General features: G+C 42.9%; 1 protein-coding gene across 2 annotated transcripts in view; it reads left to right on the top strand.

The window, feature by feature from the left end:
* Positions 1 to 14,922, top strand: part of LOC140393852 (diphosphoinositol polyphosphate phosphohydrolase 1) — a 92,312-nt gene that overhangs the window by 73,073 nt on the left and 4,317 nt on the right. For both annotated transcript variants that reach the window (XM_072480386.1, XM_072480385.1), the window contains exon 3: positions 3,516 to 3,560. In XM_072480386.1, the coding sequence (XP_072336487.1) occupies positions 3,516 to 3,560 (45 nt within the window). The remainder of the gene's footprint in view (positions 1 to 3,515; positions 3,561 to 14,922) is intronic.

The raw sequence follows: 14,922 nt of genomic DNA, 5'->3' as shown, positions 1-14,922 counted from the left end.
ACACATCTTTAGAGATAACGAGGGGGTTGCTGTTCTGAATGCTCGGAACCTCCTTTGGTGCGAGTCATAGCCAGTCACGGCTTCAGCTATTTTAAAATCTTTATCCAGTTTTTAAAGATACACCTGAGTCACCCCACCCCAGTATTGTTCTACCTCTTCAGACATTGAACAATTGCATAATGAGGATGCCATGGAGACTGGTGACATGCATCATGTTTCTGGGATCTGATAGCATCTACACGAATCTGTTAACATAGGCCAATTGCTATGAGGAGCCTTGTACTACACTGTCAATAGATGTGTTACCATAGAAACGTAAAATGATTTACAGCCAGATGGAAGTCATTCAGCCCATCATGTCTGTGCTGACCAATAGTCCCAGCTCTTGGTCCACAGCCCTCGGTTATGGCATTTCAGTTGCATGTCCAAGTTTTTTTAAATGCAGTGAGGTTTGCTGCCTCTATAACCCTCGGTTATAGATTCCCATCATATATTTTCTGTCCCCTGGTTATTGATCTCTCTGCAAATGGAAATCAGTCCTTCCAATCCATTTTAACTAGACCACTCAATTTTATACATTTCAATTAAATCTCACCTTGGCCCCCTCTGTTCCAAAAAAAAATAAACTCAGACCAGCAAATGTAGCACTTTGCCCGCAGACTACGTTTGGGACACGTCTCTGGGGATGGCTTGAAAGGATACACTCCCCTGAAAGGTGCATATTTATTAACTTTCCCTTTAATAGCAAATATTGTCCCTGTTGTCGAGCTGTTCATGATGCAGCAGATGGCGCAACATGCAATAGCCTGTCTTGAGAAGCAGAGGTGGCAAAGACGGGTCTACTGACTTGAGAGGGGTGTCTCAAACAGAAGTGATGATTGTGAACAAATCTTGTCACTGCATCTGTATTTATTTCTTCATGAACTTGTCTACAGCCCTATGGCCACATTTAATAAATTCCCATCTCTTTGTATGTAAGGAGCATATTCATAGAATTTACAGTGCAGAAGGAGGCCATTCGGCCCATCGAGTCTGCACCGGCTCTTGGAAAGAGCACCCTACCCAAAGTCAACACCTCCACCCTATCCCCATAACCCAGTAACCCCAACCAACGCTAAGGGCAAATTTGGACACTAAGGGCAATTTCGCATGGCCAATCCACCTAATCTGCACATCTTTGGACTGTGGGAGGAAACCGGAACACCCGGAGGAAACCCACGCACACACTGGGAGAACGTGCAGACTCCGCACAGACAGTGACCCAGCCGGGAATCGAACCTGGGACCCTGGAGCTGTGAAGCAATTGCGCTAACCGCTATGCTACCGTGCTGCCCTTTTGGGATATTGGACAAAATGTTTTATTTAAAATGATGGATTACTTAATTAAACATGCAGACAGCAACATATGATTGTAAGTGCGAAGCAAATCAAAACACTTTTACCAGCAGTTCAAGTTGAGATCTCCCTTTAACTAGCATACTTTTCAACAGATTAGATCCCAGAATTTCTGATATGTCCATTTTATGTGGGTTATATATGTGATTCCATAGCTACATAGCACAGAAGTAGTTTATTCAACTGTGTTATAGGCAGAGCCTTGCCAAACTCAATTTACCATTGAACTATCTAAAATGTCTTGCATGGAGTCATCTTGACTTTTTTGCGTCTGTAGAGTGCACACTTTTCCAAGTCTTTCTGAGAAGTGTGGGTATGATTGTAGCCTGATTTTTGTCCGCTGCTCCTATCCCCTTAATGCCAGCTCCATACTGCTGCTGAAACTTTGGAATATAGAATCGATACCGTACAAATGTTTAGATTTGGAGACTGGATTACAAGAAAATTTGGCTTTCACTTGCTTTTCAGTGTGCATATATTTATTTCTACTGAATTATAACCAGGTTTATTATGGATGTGTGGTGTTTTTTTGGAGTCTTCTGTACTGTAAAGTCATGTATTAGGTATTCTTTATTTCTTAAGTATACAATGGAATATGTTGTTCTGAATAGGACAATAGCACTTAAAAACGATTTGAAGTGGGGTATTACGATCCCAGACCAGGCCCCACCAGTGTCTGGAATACTGGACCGAAACCCCAATATTTCATTTAATTTTGTAAGACTGTGAGGAAAGGATACTTCGCTCAAGGAGTGATTGCACAAAGAAATGGGGATATGGTATATTTCAATAAAACTCTATTGCTAACACAGTATTAAAATCTTTAACATCACATCCGAAAGTAGCCTACAATTACCCCTTAAACAATACTACTCAATACAGTGAATACAAACCTTAATAATTGCTATCTTTATTCCCGCTTAAAGAAAATAAACCATCTCTGTGCTCAATCCACCTTAAATACCAATGACACGGAGTAATATTTGCTTTACAGAGTTATTCTTTGAGAAAAAGATCACTTGAACTGCTTTACAGATCTGATCCACTGCTGAAACTCTGGCTGAATGTCTTCAAAAGCTGTTGCAACTGGCTTGTTTCAGTTCTCCCTTGTCCAGAGCCATGTCTGAACTGCTTTAAATAGTTAATCACTTTTAACTAATTAACAATGAGGATAAACTGCCTTAGTCTCAGCTTCAGCCAGATCGGAGCTCAACTGAAAATGCTTTGTCAAAATGCCTGATGCCTTCGCTCCACCCAGCAGTGACATCTCACCAAGCTGAAAACTAACTAACTCCCCAAGGAATTCCCTTAATTAAAACAAAATTGCATTAGCCCAAGCTTTCACGATGGTTCATTGTACCTCAGGCTCCTAAAAGCTCTGTTGTCTTTCAAACCAGGATTCTTTAAATACATGACTTCAGCAGTCAAACACACTCTAATTCTGGCTTTTAATCCTTCACCAAATACTTATAATGCAATGTATCTAAAATCCTACATTCATCACAGCAGTTACTTTCAAGGCTACAAACCAGAATCTGGAAAATAAGTAAGGCTGAATAACTCCTCGACAAGCATGGGCACGACGGGCTAAATGGGCTCTTTCTGTGCTTTAAGTTTCTTTAATTCTACAAGACATTGTTATGCCTGTTTGATGGAGTGAACCTTGAACTCCTGACTGCCTGCTGTACTGCTTGAATTCTTATCTACAACTTTATAAATACAGTTTAAGGAGTATAAAATATGCAGTATCAAATACCCTCAAGCCCAGGGTAAGGTTTGAGTCCTGTTATCTTCTTGAGTCTCTGTACTTACAAAATAAATCTTGATGCTTTTTGGTCCAAGTTGGTGTTATTGTTTGATTATTTGTCGGCAACATTAGTGAATTTATGATCTATTTGTGTCAAATGTAATTCTAATTATCTGGAGGCAAAAATAAATTTAAATCCCTGTTATTTATATTGTATGAATTATGGTTCTGATAATTTGGCAGAGATCCCTTTATATGACTGCATAGAAAAAAATTGATTTTAGGTAATAGACCAGAAAGGCCTTGAAGTCTATTCTAAAATAAATAGACATGGATATTCTAAAATGTATAATTACATTTATTTATTTTGCAGGCTGGAGTCAAAGGGACATTAGGAAGATTAGTAGGAATATTTGAGGTAAGTTCCTGTTTTAAAGTAGACCATTGATATTGCTTCAGCGCAGTTATATCAATGTATTTAATGGATATTCTATACTAGATTGATAGTAAATTTAATCCCAATGAACAGGAACACTGATGAATGGTCATTGAAAAATGATCAAGGCCATTTAAATAGATAGAAGTGGCTGATCTGTTTGATGTAGAATTAAAAGTATTTATTTCATAACTGAATGATATGGGTAATAGGCAATCCACCCTTTGAATTCACTGGGGTGTCCACCACCTGTCTGCTGGTTGTGCCTACAATTTTCCAATTGGTGACAAGTCACTATTCAACTCCTAACCTTAACATGGTGGCATATTTTCAACATATGCAAGTTGAAAATGATGTCACCTCTAGTCTTTATTCAAAGAACAAAGAAATGTACAGCACAGGAACAGGCCCTTCGGCCCTCCAAGCCCGTGCCGACCATACTGCCCGGCTAAACTACAATCTTCTACACTTCCTGGGTCCGTATCCTTCTATTCCCGTCCTATTCATGTATTTGTCAAGATGCCCCTTAAATGTCCCTATCGTCCCTGCTTCCACTACCTCCTCCGGTAGCGAGTTCCAGGTACCCACTACCCTCTGCGTAAAAAACTTGCCTCGTACATCTACTCTAAACCTTGCCCCTCTCACCTTAAACCTATGCCCCCTAGTAATTGACCCCTCTACCCTGGGGAAAAGCCTCAAATTCTTGAGATCAGAATCACAATCCACAATGGAACACCTTTAATGGAGAGGCAAACCACTTCGTACCGCTCTCCCCCATCACGGTTTCCACCCACAAGTCCCGAAAGACGTGCTGTTAGGTGAATTGGACGTTCTGAATTCTCCCTCTATGTACCTGAACAAGCGCCGGAGTGAGGCAACTAGTGGATTTTCACAGTACCTTCATTGCACTGTTAATGTAAACCCACTTGTGACAATAATAAAGATTATTATTAGCCTTGAGTCATCTACTGTCTGACTTAAAATTCATATGGTTGAATCTCATGAAAAAGATACAAGTGGACCAAGTGAGAAGTGGGTATAGATTTGTTTTTTGCGGCACAATGGCATATTCAAACCTTCCCACCTTGTCCACAGGAAGATCCACTCCAGAAGCTGTGGGATGCTACCAAATACAATCTAGATTAGACCATTCATAGAATGGAACAAAATCCTGAGAATCAGAAAAGAGTATATCAAAAGAAGGCCATTTAAAAGCCGTTATTGAATCTGTATCCAGCACCCTTTCAGGCAGTGCATTCCAAATCCTAACACTGGTTGCATTTACAGAAATTGCTTTTGCCATTTGCCTTAAATCTATGCAACTCTTCAGCCATTGGAAATAGATTTTATTTACTGTATATAAACTCTTTTGGCTTCTATCAAATCCACTCTTGGCCTTCTCTGCTCAAAGGAGAACACCCCAGGATCTCCAGCCTATTTACTCCATCCCTGGAACCATTGTGTACTCTCTCCAAAATCCATTTCCTTTCTAGGGGCTGGTTTAGCACACTGGGCTAAATCGCTGGCTTTTAAAGCAGACCAAGGCAGGCCAGCAGCACGGTTCAATTCCGTACCAACCTCACCGAACAGGTGCCGGAATGTGGCGACTAGGGGCTTTTCACAGTAACTTTATTTGAAGCCTACTTGTGACAATAAGCGATTTTCATTTCATTCCATTTCAAAGTGGCATGCCCAGAATTGAACACGCCACTCTAGCTGTGTCTGGTTTAGCATAACCTCCCGACATTTGTATGCAGTATCTCTACTTATAAAGCCCAAGACCCTAAATGTTTATTTAACTGCTTTGTTAATCTGTCCTTCCATACTCAAAACTTTGGCCCCACGAGGTACAAGTTATATTGTAAAGTCGCACTATGTATAAAGCTGACTGACATATGTTGTGAAATATTTGTTTTCCAAAAGAGGAACAATCATTTAGGGTTTGAAGATCCAGTGGCATTCTTTGGGTATAAAATCCCTGCAGTGCAGAAGGAGGCCATACGACTCATCGAGTCTGCACTGACCCTCCGAAAAAGCACCCCACCCAGGCCCACTCCCCTGTCCCATCCCCGTAACCCCACCTACCCTTTGGACATTTAGGGGCAATTTAGCATGGCCACCTAACCTGCACATCTTTGGATTTGGGAGAAACTGGAGCACCCTGAGGAAACCCACACAGACAGTGGGAGAATGTGCAAACTCCAAACAGTTACCCAAGGCTGGAATTGAACCTAGGTTCCTGGCGCTGTGAGACAGCAGTGCTAACCACTGTGCCACCGTGCCGCTCCATCTCTTAATTTGTTCTTAAAATGTGATGGAGAATTTAACACAGCACTGTGAGACAACGTATACTGAATTAAATGGCACAACAACCATTAGGCATTTAATTTTTTGGAGATCAAGTGTAGACCTTTATTTTGCAGCTCAACCAACCATTAAAGTATATTCCATGCTTTAATACATCTTACCACACCCTCCCAAAAAATGGGAACATTCAGTCCTGAAGGTGAGGATCAAACAAGATCTGGAAATAAGTGGGGTTCTTTTTAATTCTTGAAATGAGATGAAACCATAGCAGAGAACTATAGGTAGAAGAAAAGCTTGAAAATGGCTCAAACATTCTGGCTACCAATACCATGTAATGAAGCCAACCTGCTCCTACCCAGTAAGTAAACAGATATATAGACCAATAAACAGTTTGTCTCTTGAACAAATTGGTACTGCCATAATTATTACATAAATTGTGGATCTTTCCACTTAATTGCCAATATTTACAATTGTTTTGTTTATTTCAGAATATATTATTTACATTTGACTGCTATATTTTGCAGTGAAGTACAAACAAATACTAATCTAATCTTATGCTTACAGCTCAATTTACCAACTCACATCACCAGGTCTCTTCTGGAACCCTCTTTCTAGTTTAACAAATAAAACTTAGCAAAAATTAATCAGGTCATTTCTAAAGTGTATATTTTGATTTGAATTGAAAAACAATCTTTAAAACGCTTTAAGCCAGTGAAAACCAATTTTTGGGGGGACTTAGTGGAGCTCAGTGGATTAAATGTTGGCATTTCATCTCTGGGATAAATAATTTCTCATTGGCAGGCTTATGTGTAAAATGAATTGAGGAACTTGATTGAGATTATCCACTGTGCATAAACTCCTAAAACCGTGAAGTCTTAAATTGGCAATCTCTTGGAGATTGCAGGATGACTGTTCTGCTCAGTTTTGTTTTAAATGTTGCATTCATTTGGTCGGTATTGCTGTTTTTTAAAGCTAGGAAAAGAGGCAGCTTCACTCTGCGGTGAACTGCTATACCTGACCTGAAAGGGAAGGCAAAAGCGGAAGCAAAATTCAACATTTCAGACTTTTATTTTGGAGAAAAAGTTAGGATAATAATCTTTATTCGTGTCACAAGTAGACATGCATTAATTCTGCAATGAAGTTACTGTGACATTGTAACTTTATAACATAATGCTGTGATTGAAGAGAAAGGCTGCTGAGAAGCCTTGAACTATAGCCAATGATGTTGACATGCAGCCGACGCCTCAATGTATAAAGGAGGGATCATTCATCGGAGATGTCCAAAAAAGATGTGGGAGGGGAAAACAACAGATGTTTAGTGTAGATGTTACTAAATCAATTATCTGCAGCCTTTTAACCTATGAACAAATTTCTGAAAAGAGATGAAAAAATATAGGATGATGTACAAATCTTATGTAAATCTCACTTTAAACAGGCATTAGAAAGACGAAGCTCAGTAAAATCTTTTAAAATTGAAAGAAACGTATGGTCGAACTTGAATGGGGAAATCTGGCAGGCAGGAAAATTGAGGCAACAGCTAAGATCTGATGTTGCCTACCTGAGTTTGCAGGCCGAGGGCTACTGTCTGTCCATGCCAAAGTTGTGAGATATTATTCTGAGGTTTGGTACCAAGCACTCTTCCAACCAACCTTAATACAAAGACAATGGCCTGGGTGAAAATGGAAATTAAAGTCAAAGTGATGATTGATTGAACGCTGAAGACCATGATTGCAGATAGAATATCTATTGGCAGCAAAGTACATGCCCAATCTGTATTTGCATTGTCTAGAGTAGAATTTAAAATAAAAAAAAAAAATAAATGTCTTTATTCACAAGTTTTCAATAATTTTTACAAACCACTACAAAAGAAAATATAATGCAAAGAGAACAAAACAATATGCCAACAAAAACAACTTAACCCTCCAACAAATTAACAATTTAACAAACAACAAAACAAGGTGGGGCATTTGCCCCTTACAAATAAAATGAAATCAACCCCCCCCCCCCCCTCTCTGGATTGCTGCTGCTGCTGACCTCCATCTAACGTTCCGCGAGAAAGTCGAGGAACTGTTGCCACCGCCTGGAGAACCCCTGCAAGGACCCTTGCAAGGCAAACTTCATCTTCTCCAACCTGAGAAACCCTGCCATATCACTGACCCAAGCCTCTACGCTTGGGGGCTTTGCGTCCCTCCACATTAACAAGAGCCTTCTCCGGGCTACCAAGGAGGCAAAGGCTAGAAGTCCAGCATCTTTCGACTCCTGCACTCCCGGATCATCCGATACCCCAAATATCGCAATCCCCCAGCTCGGTTTTACCCGCGTGTCCAAGACCGTGGACATAGCCTTTGCAAAGCCTTTCCAAAATTCCGTAAGTGCCGGGCATGTCCAAAATATATGGGCATGGTTCTCTGGGCTCCCTGAACATCTCACACACCTGTCCTCTACCCCAAAGAACTTACTCATTCTCGCCCCTGTCATGTGCGCCCGGTGCACCACTTTAAACTGAATCAGGCTCAGCCTGGCGCAAGATGAGGAGGAATTGACTCTGCCCAGGGCGTCAGCCCACAGGCCCTCATCCAGCTCCTCCTCCCACTTTCCCTTCAGCTCTTCTACCAAGGCCTCCTCCGTCTCCACTGCCCCCAAATCCTCAGTGCCGCCGCCACCTCCGGGCTCATGGTTATATCGTTTCAGCGGAAGCGGCAACGGTGCCGTCACCAGTGCCCCCAGGCTAGTATCTGTACAGGACGCTGCTTCCAACCGTTTCCACGCCGCCCCCTCTCCCTCCATTACCCATTTCCGAATTATAGACACATTCGCTGCCCAGTAATAGCTGCACAAGTTCGGCAGCGCCAAACCCCCCCACCCTCGACTGTGCTCCCAAAACAGTCTCTTTTCCCACACAAATCCCGTAATACTCCTATTTACCCGCTTGAAAAAGGACTTTGGGATGAGAATGGGCAGGCACTGGAAGACGAACAAGAACCATGGGGGGACCGTCATCTTTACGGACTGCACCCTGCCCGCCAGGGAGAGTGGCAGCATGTCCCACCTCCTAAAGTCCTCCTCCATCTGATCCACCAGCCGCGCTAAATTGAGGTTGTGCAAGACCCCCAAGCTCTTGGCCACCTGGATGCCCAAGTACCGAAAGCTCCTCTCCACCATCTTAAGCGATAGCTCTCCCAACCTCTTTTCCTGGCCCCTCGCATGCACCACAAAAAGCTCACATTTTCCCATTCAGCTTGTATCCCGAGAAGTCCTCAAAATCCCTAAGTATCCACATGACCTCCTCCATGCCCTCCACCGGATCCGCAATGTACAGAAGCAGGTCATCCGCATACAGTGAAACACGGTGCCCCCCCCCCCCCCCCAGAAACAACCCCCTCCAGGTTCTGGACTTCCCCCAATCGCCAGGGCAAAGAGCAGGGGGGACAAGGGGCACCCCTGCCTCATTCCACGATATAGTCTAAAGTACCCCGACCGTGCCGGTTCGTTGAAACACTCGCTACCGGGGCCTGATACAGCAATTTGACCCACCCTATGAATTCGCCCCCAAAACCCACCCAGCCCCGGGGCCTTGCCCGCCTGCATACTCCCCAACCCCTTAATTAGTTCCTTCATCTCAATCGGGGCCCCCAATCCCTCTACCTGCCCTTCCTCCACCTTTTGGAAACCAAAGTTGGTCCAGGAACTGCCTCATCCCCTCCCCTCCCTCCTGGGGTTCTGACTTGTATAATCTACCATAAAAGTCCTTAAATACCTTGTTTATCTTAGCTGAGCTCAGCACCATGTGTGTCTCCCCCCCCCCGCCCCATCTCTAATTTCCCCCAATGTCCCTAGCCGCCTCCCTCTTCCGCAACTGATGCACCAGCATCCGACTTGCCTTTTCCCCATATTCATACACTGCTCCCTGTACCTTCCTCAACTGGGCCTTCCTTCAGCCGTCCCCGTGGTTAGCAAGTCAAACTCCGTTTGAAGGCTCCGGCGCTCCTTCAACAACCCCTCCTCGGGGGATTCTGCATACCTCCTATCCACCCTCAGTATCTCCCCCACCAACCTCTCCCTCTCCCTCTTCTCCCTGTGGGCCCTGATTGAGATTAGCTCCCCCCTGACCACTGCCTTCAGCGCCTCCCAGACCACACTCACCAAAATCTCCCCATTATCATTGGCCTCCACATATATTTGGATGCACCTCTGGAACCGCCCACAGTCCTCCTCGTCCGCCAGTAGCCCCACGTCCATTCGCCACAGCGGGCGTTGGCGCCTCTCTCCTCCCCCATCCCCAGCTCCACCCAGTGCGGGGCATGGTCCGAGATCGCAATGGCCGAGTACTCTGCCCCCTCCACTCTCGGAATTCGCGCCCTGCTTACCACGAAAAAATCTATCCGCGAGTAAGCCTTGTGTACATGGGAGAAGAAGGAAAACTCCTTCGCCCTTGGCTTGGCAAATCTCCACGGATCCACTCCCCCCATCTGGTCATGAACCCCCTCAGGACCTTGGCCACTGCTGGCCTCTTACTCGACCTAGACCGATCCAATGTTGGATCCTGGACCGTATTAAAGTCCCCCTCCCCCATTACCAAACTACATGACTCCAGATCTGGAATCCGGCTCAGCATCCGCTTCATGAACCCTGCATCGTCCCAGTTCGGAGCATACACATTCACTAGCACCACCCAGGCCCCCTGCAGCCTGCCACTCAACATAACATAACGACCTCCCTTATCTGCCACAATACCCACCGCCTCAAATGCCACCCGCTTACTCACCAAGGTTGTGACCCCCCTGTTCTTCGCATCCAGCCCTGAGTGAAAAACTTGTCCCACCCATCTCTTCCTCAGCCTGGTTTGATCCGCAATCTTCAGGTGTGTTTCCTGTAGCAGAGCTACGTCTGCCTTTAGCCCTTTAAGTGCGAAAACACCCGGGCCCTCTTGACCGGCCCATTCAGACCTCTCACGTTCCACGTGATCATCCGGATCGGGGGGCTACCCCCCCCCCCCCCCGTCAACTCACCCCTCCCCCTGCCAACTAGCCATCTCCTTTTTTAGGCCAGCCACGTGTCTAGAGTAGAACTGAGCAGTGAATACCATCCACTAAAAATGGAGCAAGCACATTTTAACTAATGTCTCGCAAGAGACTGCTTTTGGAAACCCAGGCACTGATATGTTAGTAAGCAAATAAACAATCTTGGCATTTAGTAGGTTTCAATGAAGAAGGTCTTTTTTTAAAAAAGAGTAACCAATGATATGCATGCGATGGAGGAATGCATAAAGTGTTTCAACCCTAGTGATTCCCCTTTTTTCAGGCAACAGTTCCTGTTTGAGAAATCAGAAAGAAATTATTTGATCCTGGGTTACTTTACTAATTTGAATTGTGAATGGATGCATCAATATAAATTTCAGGACTTCTATGTCAAGTGAATGACCAGTAGTTGGTATTCTATGAATGCCTGGCATACTTGTAACTGAAAGGATGTTTGTGATGGGAATGTTCAAATTTGTATGCCCAACTCCTTTTCAATATGTACTTATTTGTGTGAGCCAATGCAGAGTATCTTTAGAAAGCAGGTCAATATTTGATATCGCTTGGGAAAATTCAATAGTGGTGGTTTATTGAAACATTTAGTATCAACATTGTTGATACTTAAAAGCTGATTGTTGTAAAAATATTAAAAATCTTATCCTGGTATTAAATCCAACTGAAGACTCAATTATAACCCCTGCTTAAGGTAAATGAAATGCTGACGTTGAAAATTTTGTTTTTAAAAAACCTTAACTGATTGAATTTATCTTGCCAGTAAACTAGACTTGACTTTAAACTCTCGACATTTTATTCATTTCCAATCGTATTTATAGATTTTATTGCTGGCAATTTGCAAATGTTTCCAAGGTTTTTAAGTATAATTCTATTAGTTGTAATTAATATTAATATCCACCAGTTACACTGTATGTGACAACTCTGAATGAAAGTATAGAAACATGGAGCAGGAGGAGGCCATTAATTTGTCTTTTGAACCTGCTCTGCCATTCAATGTGATCATGGCTGATCCTCTAACTCAACGTAATATTCCTGCTTTCTCCCTTGATGCCATTGAAATTTTTTTTAAATCTCTCTCTCTTTCTTGAATATATTGACTTGGCCTCCATAGCCTTCTGCGGTTTACTACCCTTTGAGTGAAGAATCTTCCCTCATCTCAGTCCAAAATGGTCTATCCCATATCCCGAGACTATGTCCCCTGGTTCTAGACTCCCCAACCAGGGAAAACATCCTCCCTGCGCCTAGTCTGTCCAGCTCTGGTAGAATTCTATATGTTTCATTCAGATAGTCTCTCACCCTTCTAAACTCTAGTGAATACAGACCCAGTCAAACCAATCTCTCATAAGTCCCGCTAACCCTAGTATCAGCCAAGTGCACCTCCATTGTGTTGCCTCTATGGCAAATAGGGAGAGCAAAGCTGCACGCAGTACTCCAGGTGTGGTCTCAAAGAAGATCCTGTATAACTGCAGTAAGACAGCCCTACTTTTAAACTCAAATCCTTGCAGTGAAGGCCAACATACCATTTGCCTTAGTAATTGCTTTCTGACTCTCCATTTTCATTGATTAGTGTACATGAACACCAAGATTTCTTTGTACATCCACACTTCCCAATATATCATAAATTAAATAATATTCTCCCTTGTTAATCTAGGAAAGTTACCTGTTGACTCACATTGTGCAACTTTGCTAGCAGCATTTACCAATTTTGATTTTATATACACTATAAATCCATTGAGATAAATATATATAAAAACCTGTGAAAGTGTGAGAGGCAGCCTCTCCCGAAAGCACAGAGAAGTAATGATGTGCTGGATTTTTAAGTTGTATTGCAGATGGAACCTGAAAACCAGGAGGATGGGACTAAGGGTGAAGCTTAAGCTGTGAGAGGAGGGAAAATAATGAGAGTAGAGCAACAGGAAAAGATGGTGTATTTGCAATCCCATACAAAGGAAAAGCTCAGAATTAATAGAAAGCATTTATTCCGAAATCTTAGTAGAAAGTCATGTCAGAGCAAATGCAACTGATGGTGCAATTGAGAGAAAAGGTGGAATCATCCCAGGAACGTTTTTAAAAATATATATTTTATTTCAAACACAGTTACATTCACAAACAGTAATCAACTTTGTTTTTCTTTTCCTTTCTGTCTCTTTTCCCTAAATCCAATCTTTTCACCATCACATATCTCTGTACTTAATTGACAATGAATTCATGCACTGTAATTCACCTTCCTTTTTGGTCATTCCTCTGTTTATTTCTCAATCCTTAAATCTCATTGGTGAAGAAAATAATCAGTTTCTCCCATTGCTCACCAGTGTCCCAGATTCCTTGTCATCATTCCACCTTTCAGTTTGCACTTCCAGCAACTTTGTGAGCAAAATTATTTAAATCCTAAACGTGCGCAAATAAATCTGACTAACCAGGCATACTTTGAGAAGTCTCTCTCCAGCAAAATCTAGGCTGTAATCATGAACTTCTGCACAGTGGAGCCATAACAGGAAACAATGCTAACATGATCATTAATGTACTAGCAGAGGTTAGGGAATGAGCATTTGACATCACAGACAAAGGTGGTATATCTAGGGCTCCCATTGCGACACCCTAAATTTAAGAATGTGTGGAGTGGAGTTTAGATTTGAGGATTGAACAGTTTCAGCAAAATAGAATGTGGTGATAGACCATAAGACATCGGAGCAGAATTGGCCACTTGGCCCATCGAGTCTGCTCTGTCATTCAGTCATGGCTGATGATCCCCTTGTTAATCAAGAATCTATCTATTTCTGTCTTAAAGACACTCACTGATCTGGCCTCCACAGCCTCCGGGTAAGAGTTCCACAGATTCACCACCCTCTGGCTGAAGAAATTCCTCCTCATCTCTGTTTTAAAGGATCATCCCTTTAGTCTGTGATTGTGTCCTCTGGTTCTAGTTTTTCCTACAAGTGGAAAACTCTCCATGTCCACCCTATCCAGGCCTTGCAGTATCCTACAAGTTTCAATAAGTTTCCCCCGTCAACCTTCTAAACTCCCAACAAGTACAGACCCAGAGTCCTCAACCGTTCCTCATATGACAAGCTCTTGATTCCAGGGATCATTCTTGTGAACCTCCTCTGTACCCTTTCCAAGTGGGTTAGTAGGTTGAATGGATACAGCTTAATAAGTGAATAGCCTAGATATTGACGTGGTATGGATTGGAGTTGTAGATAAACGCTGTGTATTCATGATGAAAAGGAAATTTGGAGACCAAGGGCCCAAAATTGTTTAGATGCCTGTGGGACATGTTTTTTTTGAGAGGTGACTAATGTGATAGAAGCAAATTTAAACCAATATCCTATTTTTGAACCAGAGAAAGAAGCTAGAAATGATCAACAAAGTTGTTGGGAGAGGAAGGGATTTAAAACTGTACCTCCTAAATAACAAATCTGACCTGACTTGGGTGCTGCTTTCTTAAATGTATTTTAGCATGTCAGCGGGCAAACAAAACCTTGAACATGACCAGAAATACCGTACATCTTCTGGGAATTGCCGTTTGTTTTTGTAAACAGCATATAAATGCCTTTTACAATAGTTGCTGTTCGTTTCTGAAATTGAAAATGTGTGTTTCCACAGCATATTTTATATTCGGCCAATATGATTCACTCCACGTGATATTAAGAAACAGCTGAAGGCACTGGATACTGCAAAGGCTACGGGCCCTGACAATATCCCAGCAATAGTACTAAAGCCAAGCTGTTCCAGTGCAGCTACAACACTTGCATCTACCCGGCAATGTGGAAAGTTGCCCAGGTGTGTCCTGTACACAAGAAACAGGACAAATCCAACTCAGCCAATTACCGCCCTATCAGTCTACTCTCCATCATCAACAAAGTGATGGAAGGAGTCATCAACAGTGCTATCAAACGGCACTTGCTCAGCAATAATCTGTTCACAGGCGCTCAGTTTGGGTTCGCCAGGGTTGGCCTTGGTTCAAACAGGGACAAAAGAGATACCAGGGGTGAGGTGAGAGTGAC

The sequence above is a fragment of the Scyliorhinus torazame genome, chromosome 17 (genome assembly GCF_047496885.1).
Source record: "Scyliorhinus torazame isolate Kashiwa2021f chromosome 17, sScyTor2.1, whole genome shotgun sequence".
NCBI lineage: Eukaryota > Metazoa > Chordata > Chondrichthyes > Carcharhiniformes > Scyliorhinidae > Scyliorhinus > Scyliorhinus torazame.
This window is presented reverse-complemented; position numbering and strand designations above follow the sequence as displayed.